Here is a 19,549-nt window from a genome sequence, read left to right as displayed (position 1 = left end):
AATATGTATTTAAGTCCACAAGTATCCTTAGCCCCCCTGCCCATTTAAATCCATGGATTTGATGAGCTATCGAGAAGTGTCAATAAGTCAATCCTATTGGATGTTTCTCAAAGCAAAAACGTTATTCATTCTCAAGAGAAATAATCATTTCCTCACTTGCTTTGTCTAAAAAAAAGATGAAATGTATTTTTTATATAATTTTTGTGACCAGTAAACTGATGCAGAAAGAATGAACATATTTAAGAGTATTGATTCCCACTAAGTGCTTGCTTTGAATTTGATCTTCTGGAATATAAGATCCTCTATTTCCTATGAAAACATCTTTGAAAAAACATCTCCATCTCCGCTCCAACTGCTATTGTCTTTTGCAACATATTTAGCTATATAATTTGTGCTTATAGACAATAAGTGTAAAAAAAAAAAAAAAAAAAGATGCATAACATAGCTAAACACTAGCTAAAAATGCAAACAAAAATGAAAAGCCACACACAAAAATAAATGACCAAACCATCAACAACAAGATGCCCCATTTTCTCATCATTTCCACTTCTCATAATTTCCTTATGGAATTAAAATGTGCCATTGCTCTTTTGGGTTTTAAGGAAAGGCCTGAACATCACATATGTGCCCAGTACACACAGCTCATAACCTGCCAACAAAGTCACATAGAGACATCTGTGTTGTTCTGGTTAATTTGCCCGCTTCTTCTTGCCTCACACTGGCATCTTCACCTCTCCAAGCAACAACGGCAGCATTTTCCTGTTCTACTTTCCCTTTCCACTTGGCACGAAAGCTGTTTATTTTCGATGGCTCCTCTCAACTTACTTTGTAATCAGGGTCATTGTTTACCCTGGTAAATATTCCTGTTTGATGTGAGGTCTGATGTATGGGCAACTCAAAGGCCACATAGGTCCTGACAAATGGCACTTGCAGATTTAAATACTTTTTTGAGCTGGAGGCTTAAATGATGTCAGGACCATGTTCAATTTCTTTAGTAGGTTTAATATTCTTCCTAGACCCTATTTGTGGGTTATTTTGACTCCTATTTCTTTTAAAGGTGCGCTCACAAATTTTTTCCTTGTTTAAAATGTTTCACTCCCAAAGAAATGAATAGTAATTCCAAAATAAATGTATAAAATCATGACCATTCACAGTTATATCAGTAACCTTATAAAAGCTTCTTTATTCTACATGGAAATGGTCCCCTCATGGGGGCGGCCATGTTAGAATCGCATGACCAGCCAAATCCTGGCTTACTCTCAGTATCCGCCCTGTTGCTCTTTTTCATGCAAAAAGTATCTCATATTTTCCAACAAAAGCATCTCAAATGTAATTTGCAGTTTCCCGTATTACAACTTGTACATATTAGTTTCAAAATACATGAGAAACAATGACTATTGGTGTCACTGACGCCAAACCTGTACATAATGCAAATTAATTTAAGTTACAGTGGAGAATTTTAGTGGATAACAACTCAAATTGTAGTCTGTTCCTCTATCAATGTTATTATATGATTTCAGAAACTAATTTATATAGTCTTGTTTTCAGTGGCGGGCCGTGCATTAAAAGTCTAGGCCTTCAGTGTGATTCATGCCATTAAGAAAACACAGTTTCACAATGAATAAGACACCCTATGCCTTTGGACATCATACATTATGTCACAGCTAATTAATAGTACCAATTGACATTTTGAAATGACACTTAATGCTCAAGCAAGCCTAATTTTAACTGCAGCATGACTGTTTTGTGAAATGAATGCCTCCCAAACAGACATTCAAAAATCATAATTTTTCATATGAATCTACCAAGGAGATCTGTAATACCTGGAAAAATCTATCTAATAATATTTGCAATTTAAATGTTGCTTGCAATAAATTTCGTTTCGTCAGGGTACACGGTTATGCTGCATTCCATTGAAGTTGGATATGGAATGTTCCTACTTGATATCTCCGACCATAAATGCATTCCATTCCCCGATATTCGGAAGATGACGTTTAAGGAAACAAAACTGCAACACTCCCGTTAGCTTAGCAGGGGTTTGAATCTCATTAGAGATGTCTCCTAGCAACCCAACTGATAAACAATGCAGCAGCGCTAGCATTTGTGCTTCAGGGTAGTGTTGCACCAGCTGTGCGTAAGTTCTCATGTAAGTTTGGACATAAAGTTCACACTAAGGGCTTAGTAACTACTAGTTAGTTTGTAACTAAGTCAGTGCTTAATTTGGTTGCACCACCTGTTCTTAAGGCAAGACTTAACTAGTAGGTTGTAAGCTCTCCTTAAAGTAATGCGTAGTTGCATATTATGACGTTTACCTTAATTGATCCAATAAGCAGCCTTCAAATTTGTTCACAGATGTATTAAAAAGTCGTGAATTTCAGTTTTATATTGTTACGGTTGATGTTCAAACCTTGTTTGCTCACATAACTGTCAGCTGTAATAATTTATATCCCCATTAAAATACGATATGTAATAAAAGTTGATTTGATAAATAGTATATTTGTCCTGTGTAAATAACAATAAATAGGAACTGTATCTAAAATAAATAAGGGGTGATAAATAAATATTAATACAACAGGCTGGAAAAATAGACATTTATTCATTTTAATATCATATATATATTTTGAATGTGTTGAAACTTGACACCGGGCAACACACCCTGAAAACAGCACCGTTAGATCAGTTTCATGCTGAAGAGCCACTTAAAAGTAAGTTTTTTTCTCTCTGGTAAATGTAAATGAGTGTAAATGTCAACATCATGTATGTCGAAATGATTGATGCCAAACATGAGCTCATTGATGTCATAAAATATCAGTCTGCTTTGTTATTCGAACCATTATTTCTGGTCAGAGGCTTTCGTAAATATTTAGTTTATACGTAGGGTTAGGTTCTACCTAAGTTTAATGGTGCAATGCTCAAATATTTAGTAGTGCGTAAATTGTGACTTAGTGCCCATTTACACCACAACTATGCTGAGTTGTAACTTACGTATAGCTGGTGCAACCGGCCCCTGGTGTACGATTATCATAAGAGATTATAATGTTTTTTACACCTGTTTCTGCTTTAATATCATGTAATGTGGAAACGAACTCATTTATCGATATTACTTAATAAAGTGAATGTTTATCACTTTGTATATCTCCCTGTGTGTCGACATGTTTGTGTGACATCATGCCCCTGCATCTCGGCGAAATCGGAGTAGGCACAAGCCTACAAGTTGTAATTCTGATTTAAAGATGCATTAAATTGCACTTTTCCTAGTAGGAAGTTGTAAAATCCGACTTTCCGAGTTGAATGTTCCAAGCACTACTTTTCAAAACTGACACTGAATGCTCAAGCAGCTTAATTTACACTTAGAAAACTCCTGATGTTGCTATAACAATGCAAAAAAGCACTTACCAATTTGCTTGAAGTGAAAATCAGTCCTCCTTTCCTGATTAATAAATGAAGCAATCACACGGTCATGCAGAACAGCTTGTGTTTTTAAATCCATAAGGATGTTTCTCAATGGTGATAGCGGCAGTAACAGCCGACTCGTCAGCAAGATCTCGCGCTCTTCGCTTTCAAATTACGTATATCACTTAAAGCGTGATTGCGTCACTCAAGGTCAGCTAGAAGGCCTCGACCGGGACATATCCTAAAGATTACACCCACCAAGAACAAATAAATCAATCTGATTTGCTGTTGAATCTGACAATCTGACTTTAGTTGCTCATTCATTTGCACTGTTGAGGGATTCTGTGGAAATTCTGAAGGCCTGACGGGGTTGAGCTCAGACTCATGCGCTGCTTCGGGCATGCGATTTGTGAAACAGTTGTCACGCTTCACTTGTAAGCATCATGGAATAAATTCTGACTGGATAAACTTTTCGTTTTCCCTATTTGTTTGTAGATTAATTAAGAGTGGAAAGTGATTAAAAACACAAAGGCAAAAAGGTGATTGAGAATGAAAGGATGAAACATATTTATTTATTTGGCATGTTAGACCAGCAGAGAAGGCTTTGCTGGCCCTGAGAATTCGCCACTGCTTGTTTTATTATACTTTTGTGGTGTTTTTTTTATTTATTTTTTTATTTTTATTTGTGGAGCTTGACTTAGAAGAGCATCTTAGAAAATGTCTTGTGAAATATCTCCTTTGATGGTGAATAAATGATAGCAGGCTTTTCATTTGGGGTAAACTATCCCTTTAATACATTATCCTGATATATCTTAGTTTCTCCATACATTGTTGTAACATATACAAGCCAGACTCACGTCACCCTACATGAGTGCCAATGCACAACATGTTGAAGCATGTGCTCTAACCACTAGTCTACATCTTCAGCAGTCTTGCTCTACAATCATGCAATGCTGTGATTTATATGATGTCAGCTTAGATGTGAAAAAAGGGGTCTATCAGGAAGGAGTGTGATATGTTTTGAATATAATATTGTATAGCTTGAATTTGTATAATAAAGCATGGCAGACAATAAAACTGACTTTGCATAAACCAGGCATATATTTAGCACATGAAACATTAATCGTTAGTTCAATATTTGCATTGCAACTTTGCATAAAGCATATACATTTCCTGATCTCACACTTTTTTTACTGCCATTAACAATGCATTTACATTCCAACAATTAAGGTGGGTGGAAGTATTGTGTGTGTGTCTGTGTACAGAAGTTTCACATCTGGAATACATTTGCTGGTGTTGTTTTTTCGGTGGCGGTGCTTAAATTACCAACCCCAACCTTCCTCTTTCCTTCGTTCTCCGTTACCTTTTTTTTTCCCTCTCTCTCTGCTCTACAGTATATTCTCACAAGTCTCATCCTTTGCTGAACAGATACCCAGCTGGACAGCATGGGCCAGGTGATGGTTCCGCATTGATATGTAAACAAGCACATATGGTTAGATGGGGCAGGAGGTGTTCTGGTGAAGTTTGCTGGCAGTTTAAGGGTGATAAAACATTGGAATGCTCTCCCACATGCTCAGAACTTTATGGTTCGTGACACACAGATAATTAAGACCATGTTGGAAGTGTTTAAAGGTGTGTATATCAAGTCTAGTAGTTTTGTCTTTATTCTTATTACAAAATCCAAGAAAAACAAAAAGAAATAGTTCTAAGAAAAAGCTTGCATGAAATACAAGGACAGTGGCAGCTGATAACATTGGAAGCTGATCATAAGACACCACAGTAAGCAAAACCTAAAATAAAAGGAGAATGACCAATGCTTGACCAATATGGTTTTGCAATGGCCAGTGCTGAAATCTTAAGAGCAGGGTGGCTGATTCAATGCAAACATTATGTATATACACATACTATATGCATTAATGTATGTGTATTAGTTTGCATATAATGTCTTCAGATGAGAAATTTGCTGACATTAAATTTAGTTTATGCAATATTTAATATGAATACTACTAAGAAGAATAGCAATAAATTAATAAACAGTGCATATGTTGCTATTATTACCATTGCGTTTATTAACATTAATAATGAAAATAAGAAATTAACAAATCTGCTGGTAGATTATAGAACTGACAAAAGGGGAACTATAACTTTGAGCCCGTAATCTCAAAATGACCAAATGTTGGCCTGATCGATAAATTTGTCACCAAGTATTATACAAATCTATACACTAACATACAAAGTAGGTGTTTAGTCTTATAAAGGTTGGAATATTACATTACTGGGAAGGACAAGACGAGGGAGGATCCAATTGCAAGAACTATTTATTAAAGAACTAAGATGAAACTTAAACACTGGAGCAAATGGGAAAACAAACAGACTGCTGGCTAAAATAAAACTAACAAGAACCAACAAAGACTAAAGGGAAACATGAGGGCTAATTTTTATTTTATATATATATATATATATATATATATATATATATATATATATATATATATATATATATATATATATATAAAAAAATGCACGCACCACCTGTGAACAAAGATGGGGAACAGACAAATGTTATCAAACAGGTGCATCATGGGAAGTGTGGTCAAACTAGATAAGTCCAAACATAAAGGGAAGGTGATGGGACAAACACCTTATCCCCTCCCTTAAATGGGTGGCTCCTGACACCTAAAGATGGATGGGAAGGGAGGCAGGGCCAAGCAGACCAGGAAGGATCCAGAAGATGATTCTGAGGCAAAGGAGGAGTTGGTGGACAATCAGGAGGCAGCCACAGGGCCGGGACTGGGTCAGGAGGAGCAGAGAATGGTGTTCCAGGAGGGGGATCCTGAGGTGGAGCGGGTGGAAATGCAGGGATTTGAATCCCAAATAGAGTGGGAGGAGACCCTTTAGGTGTCGATGGAACCACTGGAGGGGTCTCGGGCAGAGCCACCATGGTCAGGGACGCTGGCAGTGATAGGGGAACAACCTCCGTTATTGTGAGAACTGGCAGTGACTGGGGAGTAGGAGACCTTCTCTTCCGGACGGCCGTGAGCACAGCTGTGGGAGACTCAGAAGGCAGAGCCGTGGGAGGCTCAAGGGGCGGAGCCGGGATCACCGGGGCTGGAGCAGGCTTGCAACGCTGGCTCTGGGACAGGCGAGGCTTGCAATGCTGACATGGACATGGAAATTACCTTAAAGGAATGTTCCGGGTTTAATACAGGTAAAGCTCAATCGACAGCATTTGTGGCATAATGTTGATTACCACAAAAAAATATGTTTTAATCGTTCCTCCTTTAAAAACAAAGCACAAATCAAGGTTACAGTGAGACACTTACGATAGAAGTGAATGGGGTCAATTTTTGGAGGGTTTAAACACAGAAATGTAAAGCTTATAATTTTATAAAAGCACTTGCATTAATTATTCTGTTAAAACTCATGCATTATTTGAGCTGTAAAGTTGTTTAAAACATCATTTTTACAGTCATTTTAGAGTTTGTTGACATTACATCGTCATGGCAGTGAAGTTGTAAAATTGGGTATAACTTTACACTGAAAAGGTTAGTAAGTAATTTTATCTCACTAAAATCATGTTTACACACATGTCCTTTATGTCGTGTGGCTATACATTTGAAACAGTGAGTATTTTAACATTTAAAAATTGGCCCTGTTCACTTTCATTGTAAGTGCCTCACTGTAACCAAGATTTTTGCTTTTTTAAAGAAAAGGAGGGACAAGTCAAAATGTGGTTTTGTGGTAATCAGTATTATGCCACAAATGCTGTCGATTGACTTTTATTGAACCTGGAATATTCCTTTAATTGAGAAATTGGATGAATATGAATTAAATCAATAATTATTTCCAACAATTGATTTCAGCATCACAAACAGCATATTTGATCACCTTTAACATCTGGAACCTTAATAAGTCCTTAGTTAATCACTTCGATGGCCTTATACTTTGGCATTCCTGAAATGAATGCAGTGTTTTCATGTAGTTTTCCAGGGATTGTTCTTGTCTACATTTTGATTACCATTCTGCTTACCAATAAATTACAAATTGCACCAAATTACACCAGTATCCCAGTCTTTTCATTGCCTCTTATTCATGTTTAAGGTTATCAACATTTCTGTGAATAGAACTTTTAATTAATATGCCCTGTGCTGGACTTGATAGTAATTAAGTAATTATTGGCTTAATAGTAAATGTCATTATGTAAATTGCCATTAAGTGTTTATTTCACACAGCAATACATTTGATTGCCATAGTTTTAGCTTTCAGTAATGTCCTGGGTTGAATACTTCAGTTAAAATGTAATGCTTGGCATTGGTTACAAGTCAGGTGAGAGAGACAATGTAAGTTGTTATTCAAATTTAGTTCAAGTGACTATATCTGACTATGCATCAATACTGTAATTAGTGGTGTCTTCAAAATGATCAGATGTTTTGCCTGGTGAACAACTAAATGTGAAAAATCTTATAGACTTACACTGAAGGAGGAACCCGATCCATATCTAGGGACCAAAATATCATAGAGACATGGGGATGGACTCTTTTGACTTGAGTTAGTAATCAAACCCTAGCAACCACACAGAAACACATTAAAACCACTCTGAACATCTTGGGAATCTTAGAAAATTTAAAAATCTACTGTTGATTTTAATGCAAAACAAACTCTGGAAGGAAAAACAAACTATGTGAAGTCTTTTAGTTTGACGAATGGAACATTTGATCCCGTTTCGGAAACCAGACGTGGGAACATGAATTAACAGTCTTCATGTCATCACTTGTTCTATCAGTTAGGACGCTCAGATATTGAACAGGTCACATGGTTTTTGTCCTACCTGAAGCTTTATCAAAGGTTTTTTTGTGAGACTTGCCCATTAAGATGACCTCTTTGACAGAACTGCACAGAGCTCTCATTCATTGTGGCAATACGGTAAATATAGTTGAGGGGAACAGTGTCAATTTTCATTTTTCACAGAGAAGCAAGGTTCATGCAAATAAACAACTGATTTAGCCCAACAGTGCTCATATTATTTTAATCTGGGTATATTTAACATAGCACAGAGGGCAGCCCAGTGTTTAGAGAATTTGACTGTTTCTAAGACACTCAAAATCATGCAAAGTAAAACCTTCCTACCTTCCTAAAAAAAATCCTACCTTTGCGAGCTCTAGAGATCAACAAGTAAATCTCTTTGTGATCTGTTGGCTGGCCGGTTACGTATCAGTGTGAAAGACTACAGAATGTCCATTTGAGGAAATAACACTTAATAACTTTAAGATTGAATTCCTCTTATGCAGCCAACTTTAGATTATGTGAAGTTATGTTAATCCTTCACCACTCAAGCCTGAGGCTGTTTATTTTTTTCTGTGATGGAAATCTTCAGGAGGCATCACTTTGAATGCCAATCTTTCGCCATCTTTTCTTCACATTTTGCGTAGCTTTCAGTATCCAAAACAAGGCCCCACTGAATTTTTGGTTTTGTCGGGTATCGCTCACCAAACTGACCTAAGAAAAATGTTTTTCTGAATCTGACGGATGTTGCCTTTGTAATAGAAGTTTATTCTATTCTAGGTCTATTATACAGTAAAAATTCAGTTTTGATTTTGATTAAATAATCTGTTTTGGAAGACTGGAGGCTTACTTTAGCTCTGCTTACCTTCCACAGGGAGACTAGATTTGCCTTTGAAGAGATTAATTTTCACAAAAAGCAGGACTGTGCATTGTTTGGTAGTACACGGAACAGTGTTTTTAAAAATATGTATCCTGTCATCAGTCTCCTTTCTGTAGAGAAGAAAGTTAAACTTCTTTAAATCGTAACACATTTGACTTTGGCAGCACATCTTTCAGCGTTTGTGGTACAAAGGTGTATAATATCTCAAATAGTTTGGCCTTTTGTGTTAAAAATAATCAAAGGACTGAGCAACCATTCACAACATCACATTGTAGCAACAGGTTTTGCACAGGCACATGCCACTCACATTTTCTTCAGAAAATGACATTATTCTGTATTGTGCAGAAGCACATAGCATTCTTCTGAAGGACAATAGAAAAGACCTTTCACTCATATTTGCTTTCATATTCACATTTTACATTCAACAGTGATTCTTAGACAGTGTTGCCTCTCCAAGCCAACAGGATTTATTCAAGCCAGCAGATGCTCATCCTGTTATAGTCCTTGTGGGCTCATTTGTCTTAACTTCATTATGAAGGGATAAAAAGTCATACTCTAATAGTTTTTTAGAGTAGTTTGATGCTTAATGTATCTAACTGTGACAAAATAAAGAGATTGCTCCCCCAATAATGAGGATTCTCTCGTTATTTACTCACCCTTATGCCATCTGAAACTTAGATTACTTGCTTTCTTCTGCAGAACACAAATAGAGATATTTTGAAGGATGTGTGATGTGTTTTTGTCCATACAATGTAAGTCAATGTGGTTCAAAACTTCCAAACTTTAAAAAGGACATAAAGGCAGCATAAAGGTAAGCCATATGACTCGAGTGGTTTAATCCATGTCTTCTAAAGTGATATGATTGGCTTGAGTGTGAAAGAGACCAAAAATGAAGTCCTTATTTACTATAAATCTTGTCATTAGGCCAGAATGGAACACAGTGCAAGCTTCAAGACGGTGATTCTTTGACGCTGCATGCGGTTTCAAGGTACTCAATCCTGGTATCATTATACATCAATAAGACGTTGCATTGTGCTTTTCTAGAGTTTATTATCAAACTTTTGGTGACCATGGTACATTTATAAAATAATAAAAAAAATAATTAAAAAAATAGAAAAACCCAATCCGCGACGCTCCTTTTTTCAACTGGTTGTGAAAAACAGAAACGTGGCAACACTGTGTCTGGTTTGTGTACAGCATTCTGTGCATGTGTCAAACATGTGGAAGTCTGTGAACAAGCCTCTCTCATGAATGCACCAAGGAGACTGTGAATGTCAATATTTATAGTAAATTTATTGTGCAGGACTTGAATTTGGTCAATTTCTCACCCAAACCGATCGTATCGCTTCAGACGACATGAATTAAACCTTGAGTCATTTTAATTACCTTTATGCTGTCTTTATGTCCTTTCTGGAGATTGAAAGTTTTGGATCCCATTGACTTTATTGTATGGACAAAAACACCTCATACATCTTTCAAACTATTTTTGTGTTCCGCAGAGAGAAAGTCATACAAGACGGAATGAGGGTAAGTAAATGATTATAGAATTAAATTTTTTGGGTGAACTATCCTTTTCATACTTATGAACTTGTTATATTTGTGTATTTGGTAGACACTTTTATTTTAAGCCACTTACAGTGCATCTAAGCTATACATTTTACTATTATGAGCTTTCCCTGAGAATTGAAACTTTGACCTTTCTGATGCTCTACCAGTTCAGTTACAGGAATATTTTTTCCTTGTTTTCTTTTCCTTACACATACTACAACAACATTGTGAATGGAGTGGTGATGTAATATTAAATCACTAGAGAGATAACAGTGGAAATCTGGGTAAACCGAGGAATGGTATTCTCAGTGGACTGGTCCATATCACAGACTGGTACAACAATATCTTGTACAATCCCAATTCCGAAAAAGTTGGGACAGTATGAAAAATGCTAATAAAAACAAAAAGGAGTGATTTGTAAATTATATTCACCCTTTTCTATATTGAAAGCACTACAATTACACATTATATGATGTTTTTCCTTGTGAATTTCATTGTTTTTTGGAAATGTACAGTAACTTCAAATCAGATGATTGCAACACGCTCCAAAAAATTTGGAACAGTCGAGTGTTTACCACTGTGAAACATCACCATTTCTTCTAATAACACTTATTAAGTATTTGGGCACTGAAGACACAAGTTTGTTAAGTTTAGAAAGTGGAAATTTCCCCCATTCATCCATTATGTAAGTCTTTAGCTGCACAGTTGTACAGGGTCTTCGTTGCCGTATGGTGTGCTTCATAATGCGCCACACATTCTCAATTGGAGATGGTCAGGACTGCAGGCAAGCCAGTCTAGCACCCACGCTCTCTGCTTACACTGCCATGCACTTGTAATCCAGGCAGTATGTGATTTGAAGTTGTCCTGCTGGAAAATGCAAGGATGTCCCTGGAAAAGACAGTGCTGGATGGCAGTATATGTTGCTCCAAAATTTTTACATATCTGTCTGCATCATGGTGTTCTCACAGATGTGCGAGTTACCCATGCCATGGGCACTGACACACACCCCTGGCCCATATAGACACTGGCTTTTGGACCTGATGCTGATAACAGCTTGGATTGTCCTTTTCCTCTTTGGCCCGATAACATGACAGCTTTGTTTTTCAAAAACTTTTTGAAATGTGAACTCTTCGGACCACAAAACACAGTTCCACTGTTCTATTTCCATCTAAGATGAGACCGAGTCCAGAGAAGTCGGCAGCGCTTCTGGACAGTGTTGATGTATGGCTTCTGCTTTGCATAGTAAAGTCTTAACTTGCATCTGTGGATGCAGCAGCGAGTGGTGTTGACTAGCAAAGGTTTACTAAAGTAATCCCAAGCCCATGTTCATGGTATCCATTACAGACGAATGACATTTTTTAAGACAGCGACGTCTGAGGGATCAGAGATCACGCGCATTCAGAAGTGATTTTCGTCTTGCCCTTTACTCACCGAGATTTGACAAGATTCCTTGAATCTTTTAACTATATTGCACACTGTAGAGGGTGAAATGCCCAAAATTCTTCCAATTAGCCTTTGGGGAATATTGTTCTCAAAGTGCTGGATTATTTGCTGAAGCATCTGTTGGCAAATTGACAAATCTCGAATGATCCTTGCTCTTGAAGGACTAGGCTGTTTTTGGAGGCTCCTTATACAGTATACAGTATTATGACACGATTGCCTGACCTGTTTAACATCTGTTTCACATCACCTTGTTATTTCAACTTGTCAAATTGTTATTAGTCTTAAATTGCCCCGTCTCAACTTTTTTGGAGCGTATTGCAATCCTCTGATTTGAAATTACTGTACATAAAAAAACCAATGACATTCACAAGGTAAAACATCATATAATGTGCAGTTGTGGTGCTTTCTATATATAAAAGGGTGAATATAATTTACAAATCACTCCATTTTGTTTTTATTAGCATTTTTCATACTGTCCCAACTTTTTCGGAATTGGGGTTGTATTAATATGGCACTTGAACTGTTCAGACTGATACCAGGAATTAATTTTTGTTTATCACACTGTAGATATGAATGCTAAAATGCATAAAGGCCAAAACATATTATGTAACCAGGTCTAAGAGCACCAGAAGAATTTCTGTATGGAACAATATCTTACTTTCAAACTTACAAAAATATGTGACATTAATAAGATATCCATATCTACATTATATCTGTCATAATATCACCATTATTATCTATAATAATAACTTTCATTTACATACCTCATATATGTTTTATAACTTATAAAGTGAGTCAGTTAGTCAGACAGGCATGCAGGCACTTTTATTCAAAGCAACTTATAGGCCCTGATTTACTAAAGGTTTGCATGTATAAAAACATGTGCAAACTTGATAGCAGGCACAAAAAAGGTCTGAGCTGATCTACTAAAGTAGTCTTTAATGTAGTCGTTTAAGGATTGGATCTTTCTGATCCGCAAAAGAGCACTTCTTGGCAATTTTTGTATGTTTCCCCGAAATGAATATGCAAGTTAGAGGCGTGCCTCCAAATGCGCATAATAAAGGTCGGTGTCGATGTAAATGAATCAAACTGCACCTGCAAAATGATATCAAGCCTGAAAGTCAGTTCAGAAATGGAAACTGCAAGAGAAAATTAATACGAATGAAATGCAGGTATTAATCTTATTCGTGTTTTGCATCATGTTGTCACTGCAGCAAAAAAACAAAAAACAGAGAATACATAGAACACCCAATGATGACACACATTAATGTAAAATGAAATTATTTTTCATGGAAAACTGTTTTAATCGGTTATTTTAAAACTCATTATCATTACTGAATGCATACTGATGATCATATAACTCCTACTGAAAAGGGCTACTAACAATTTATTCCTTAAATTATGTAATCATTTAATGTTTTAAACATTGTGAATTATTGTGCAATATTTTAAGTGGATTCTATCCAGTGCTAAATCACCCGCAATATGCCCACGATGTGCACATACAAATATATAGATTGCACAAGCAAATTAGCACTCATTATTTGGGCTCTTAGTAAATCAGGACCATAGTGCATTCAGTGTATGCATTTTATCTGGGAATTAGTTGGTTAGGTAGTTAGTTAGGTAATCAGATGTTTAGTTAACTTAATTTGGCACATTTTTAAATTATAGTGCATTTAATTTATACATTTTATGAATATGTATGTCTTCTGTCTTTTCAGGAAAAAGAGGATGAAGAGGAAGAGAAAAAAGTTGAAAAACTGGAGCTGGAGGATGAGCTGCTGTTTGATGACTTTGAGCTGGGCAATGAAGACTGTGAACTTCCTGAAGAGGAGGAAGTGGACGTGGAGGAGGGAGAACTTGAGGAGGCTGACGTTGAAGAAAGCACCAAAATGAAGATCCTACGGCAAATAGCAGACGTGGCGTCCAAACTCAAAGAGATCGTTGGCAATCTGATTACCACTGCAGGAAAAGTAGTCGTAACCACATTATTGGGCCTCACAGGTTGGTAGTGTTGAGATAGACATCATTCACCACATAGAATCGATTGCTGTAATAGCATTCATTTACAAGCTGAAGTTGAAAGGGACAAGCTTATATGTATTGTTATATTTAAATAGAAAATACAGAGATGTTTGGCAATGTTAAAAACAGCACTAACAGCACCTTTTTTGGAGGCTGACATTTCCTTTAACCTCTCTCAATACATTTCTTGTTCCAGGTATAATGTTGCCCTCTCTGACCTCCACTGTGTATTTCTTCACCTTCCTGGGCCTGTGCACCTGGTGGTCTTTCTGTCGTACCTTCGACCCTCTCCTCTTTAGCTGTCTGTGCGTTCTCATGGCCATCTTCAGTGCTGGTCATATCATCATGCTGTACCTCTACCAGTTCCAATTCTTCCAGGAAGCCGTTCCACCAGGAAACAGTTATGCCAGGTGGGGATGGGCCATAATAGTTGGCTACAGATGGATGTATGGATGGGGGGGTGGGTGGGGATGGATGGATGGATGGATGGATGGATAGATAGATAGATAGATAATATATACATATTGAATTTATTCATTTTTTTCTCACTTAAGTTTTTTGGATAAAAAAAAAAACATCTTTTCAAGGCCACTTTACTGGGCAACAATGCTTAAATTGTTCGGATTTGCTGGAATATGTAGAACTTTGTTTCATGCCAAGCTGACGTTGAGCCAGGTTAATGCCATGATTTATGCTGCTGCTCATTTTTCACATAAAAGGTTTACATCACAACCACAAGCTTAAACCAATCCAGTGCGAGCCGCCCGCACATGGGCACTGCCCGAATCCAGCCGGATCCCCTTACTGTGACCAGTGAGATTACAGTGCTGTTTGAAAATGGAAAAGAATAGGAGAATTCAATTAGAATGATCAGGCGAACGGGAATCGTACATGTGAATGCGGGTGTCTGGTGACCGATGGACTAGCCAAGTTTGTTATGTGGCATTACAAGAGGCATTTTGAGAACATGTGTACTGATCTGTTGTCAATATGTCATGATTAAAGGCTGAAAACAAATACCGGTTCTGGATGCTGTTTGGTTAATACAGCACTCAAGCCATGCAAAATTACACAATATACTAATAGCTAGGATGCGAAACAACAGTTCAAGGTCTTTTTATGTAGTAACTGTTTTATAAAAGCAAAAAGTTGCTTGAGGCTGTGCTATACTGTGAATATAAACAGGGCTCAAGGATTTGCAGGTCCTAACAGTGGTGGTTATTCTTAAAAGTGGAGAAAAGTTGTTCTGAACAATGGAGAGATTCCTGTCTATTTTATTTATATTGCAAGTCTATTTGACATGTTTAGAGTTTGTGTCTGAATTGGCCATTTAAAAACTCTGAGGCCTGTTTAGCTCATCATTTAAATAATTTCTGAACTTGGCAGTGTTGCCCTGTTTGATTTCTGGGAGTCTCAAACCTACAAGCAGACACTGTCAGGCTCTGTTTTGAGAAGTTTGATTTGAAGAGTCGATATATTTACGTTGCTTCAAGCAATCTCTTTTTAGTTATTTGCATCTGCCCAACTTTAAACTCCAGGAAGGTCCTTGCAATTGGGTAAAGTGCAAGGGGCATCAAATCTCAAAAGTTTTTGGGATAGTATAGTAAGCTGTAAATTCTTGCATGAGGATGCAGATGACTGTATGCTGTTAGATCTTCTGGAGGAGGTTTGCTTACACTCAATGTTCAAGCCATTCAAGGTTCTCTGAATTGAGATAGAGATTGTATATATATATAATGTATTTAAAAAAAGCAACTAATATAGTCATGACTATATGGTGGACATCCTCATCTTTAATAAACATTTTAGAAATCAATATGATGGCTCATGGGCCTTTAATATCACCATCCCAGAGTAGATTTGGACTATGATGCTCTGTAAAGACTGCCAGTATCAATAATCAATTCCCCCACCACCTGATTCTTTAAGTTAGATGGTGAAATAGACAAAGAGAGAAGCCACTAAGATGCTGATTTTGGTGGTGACGGCAGCCTCATAGTCCAGGTGGTTCTCATTTGGGCAGGACCGCTCTTGGCCTCTGCTTAAATTACACAGCTGGTTTCAGGGAGCACTACACGAATTGCTGAGCTGAGAGATGGAGAGAAAGAGAAAAAAAATATCAAAGGTGAATCAAAAGAGCCTGTGAGTAACGTAGAAGCAATTCTTCTAAATTAAGTCTCAATTAGAGTCTCTTGTGTACCGCTCAGTGGCTGGCCTGTATTACGCTGACAGTTCGCAAGGCCTATGTAACGCCAGCAGCAAGGTTTCAAAAGGGCCCATTATTGACAGATGCAAGACTAATTGAGCAAATGTTGTGTCTTGTTAAAATGTGTTGCGAACGTCACCCCGAAATCTGTAGCTGACAACAAAACACAAACACTACAGAACAGCTGTCTCAAAAGTTCTAAAAACCTGTTTCTGGTATTTTTTGAGTTTTCTCTATTACACTAGATTAGTAACTGCGCACCAAGACTTCAAAATGCCAAAACCATACCATGACCTAACACTGCAAATTAACATGGCTATGTTAGAAATGGAATATTAGGTTACTATTTACTGAATGCTGCCCTTATTGGATGTTTTTATTGGAACTTCAATCTTTTATGTTAAAATTAATATGAATGTGAGAAATTGTACATCTTAGGTCTTGCAACTTTAATCGCTTTTTTCCTTTTACTAGATTATTATAAATTGTTTGGTGGTGTGATTAATGAATTCTTTAAAGTTTAAATATTCAATCCAATATAATATTGAGGCATTAGTCTACAAACATTTCAAACAGTAGTATGCTACTATGTCATGTTTCATGTGAGTAGCGTCCAGTTATCATCTCAGAAAATAAAACAGTTATTTTGCCTTTAATTTAATTTTGTGTAAATTATTTTTAACTTTTAGCAGTCAGATCAAATCAGTGGTGTAGCCAAGGATGGGCTGGGGTGGACCCACCCATCCAAATTAGACCCAGGCCCACCTAGAATATTACTTAAAACATATATTTTTTTAAATAGTATAAAAAAATGCATAAATTCTGATTTCTGAAGGTGTGAAAGAACTGTTTGAATGCGCCGCCTTTCTGTTGTTAAGGAGAAATTAGTAAAAAAAAAAAAAAAAAACATTTGGGCGAAAATTTGGCCCATGCATTTTTATTGAGGCCCACCCAAAAGTAATTTCCTGGCTACACCCTTGGATCAGATAATGATTAATGAAAGAAATGTTAAAAATCAAGGCTGTTATTACCAACATAATTGAACAGGAAATCGGCATGTTGCTTCCAAATGTTCATGTACCCTGAAATCGACCCCATTCTGCCAAATTACTGACGCATGAATCCCGTATCAGACATTTTTTGCATAATTCAAATATGTTAAAATTTTCCTTTGGCACTGAAAGTGAGTTGCGCAAACAATCTCGATGCAGTTTCTGGTCCCATGGAAACCAGGTAGTAATTGAGTTCACATAAACAATGGTAAACGTGATTTAGAGATTGCATTTTCGCTACAAAATTACAGTACATTTTTGACGATTTGGTTTAGGGATTGGGGGTATGGTTAATAAAATATGCATTCCTGTTGACTGTATTTCATCTGTATTACAACTCACTTCTGGTGCCACTTTGTGGACATATTACTCAGAAATTGGTCAACAACATTTCCAGCTTTGGCCACTGGGGACAGTGGTTTGAATTTCGTTAAGCCCAAACCGATTTCAGCAGCAGAATTTTCAACCTACTGATTCGCATCACAGTGCGATTAGTCTGTAATTACTTCCAGTTCATTTGTGACACTGGAGTTGGATGGTCAAGTTATGCACACATCATGACATTCATTCCATGCATATACTATACTGTATATACTGCAGGAATAGTAAGATTGTTATAGTAGTATGCTATTACAAACAGAGTAATCATTTTAACCTTTCAGTGAGTCCAATTTTAACATCGTCGCTTCACTCACTTGGGTTGCAATCCACATCCTGAAACCTCATATGCATTCAAAGACTTCATAAAAGACACAGATACTTCACATAGACTCCATAAAAAACACAGATACTTCACATATGTGAGATGAGGTTTGAACCAATCTCAGAAAATGCAGTGTAGTGAATATGAAACAGGCCAAGCAAATTTAACACACATGCAAAGAAATTCTGTTACCTTTAAGAAATACAATGTGTGGCAGAGGAATAATAGAGTGAAACGTGCAAAGAAAGTGATAACTGGGCATTATAAGGAAATAAATATGCTTAACTAAACCCTTTATTCAGCCACATATAATTAAGTGGTTTTTACAGGGTTTAGCAGTTTCTTTTTCAAACAAAACCTGAGAAACATCTTAGACTACGCTCTTGCCACTATTAGAAAAAAAAAAAAAAAACATTAGGCAATTTTGCTAGCTGGTGCCTCTGGGACTAAAACAAAGAACCTCTCTCTGCCAGTCACAAAAACAGCACAATCAGTACCAGCTTTGTAATGTAGCATTTGTGGCAAGGACACAGTTTTGATTACACCCTAACTAAAATGCCAGAGACAAGTCTATTTTGGGTAGAAAAAAAAGGTAATTTAGAAAACCCAGAGATTAGAACCAAATGGTTGTATGCTGGTTGTCTGTTCTGTGCAACCAATATAGAAAGAACCATGTGTGTTTATGTGAATGTCATTTTCTTTGTACTAAACATTCATGCAGTTCAAACAGAGGTGTGCCCATTAGAAAAATGTATTGCTCAGAGGTTGCTCTTTCAAAGCTTATATAACTTCATGGAGATCTTCGTTATGTTTAATTTAAGTATTAACTTTGTCTCTTAGGAGGAATAAAAATAGACACAATATGTCAATTGTTGACATACAGTAGGAGTACGGAGTGCAACAGTAGATGTCCAAAAGTAAAAATCCCATTTATTTTCTCCACAGAAAAAAATATTTTTTATAACCATGTAAAAATATACTATATACCTATATATTCTGTATATACCTATAAACCTTTCAAAACAGACCTAAGCTCGGAGGTAGATAAAAATGCTACTGAAAAAGTGATCTAGGAAGAATTTGAGTTCATATTGAGATCTCTGATGTTTGATTGCAGACTTTGGCATCTTGGCAATTCTGAGCACAATGTATGTCTGCATTCTTAACTTAATCCCATTGCAGTGAGAAACAATTTTAGATATTAAAGAGATCTCTGTGATTTTTGTTTTCTGTGGTTTTGTGTGTACTTATTGCACCTTTTTCTACTTTATCTGTTTATTATGACTTGGCCACATAATAATAGCAACTCTATTCAGCGATATTTCTGCATGCAGACTCGTTATTTTCAGATGGTATTAGGACTTGGATGTCACGCTTTGGCATTAGATGATAGGGCGAAATATTCCCACTTCATATTTTCTCAGTTTCGCTACAGATGCCTTGAGGTAGCTGCAAAATTAACCTTTGGCGAACCACAATTTTACTTACAGTACAAAAACGATAAAAATCGAGAA

At 36.7% G+C, this 19,549-nt stretch overlaps 1 protein-coding gene across 2 annotated transcripts in view; it reads left to right on the top strand.

Moving 5' to 3' along the window:
* The window catches only part of LOC127434712 (piezo-type mechanosensitive ion channel component 2-like), a 185,453-nt gene that overhangs the window by 96,018 nt on the left and 69,886 nt on the right, over positions 1–19,549 (top strand). For both annotated transcript variants that reach the window (XM_051687610.1, XM_051687609.1), the window contains exons 6-7: positions 13,771–14,053; positions 14,271–14,484. In XM_051687610.1, coding sequence (XP_051543570.1) covers positions 13,771–14,053; positions 14,271–14,484 — 497 coding nt within the window. The remainder of the gene's footprint in view (positions 1–13,770; positions 14,054–14,270; positions 14,485–19,549) is intronic.

Source organism: Myxocyprinus asiaticus, chromosome 44, assembly GCF_019703515.2.
Source record: "Myxocyprinus asiaticus isolate MX2 ecotype Aquarium Trade chromosome 44, UBuf_Myxa_2, whole genome shotgun sequence".
Taxonomy (NCBI): Eukaryota; Metazoa; Chordata; class Actinopteri; order Cypriniformes; family Catostomidae; genus Myxocyprinus; species Myxocyprinus asiaticus.
This window is presented reverse-complemented; position numbering and strand designations above follow the sequence as displayed.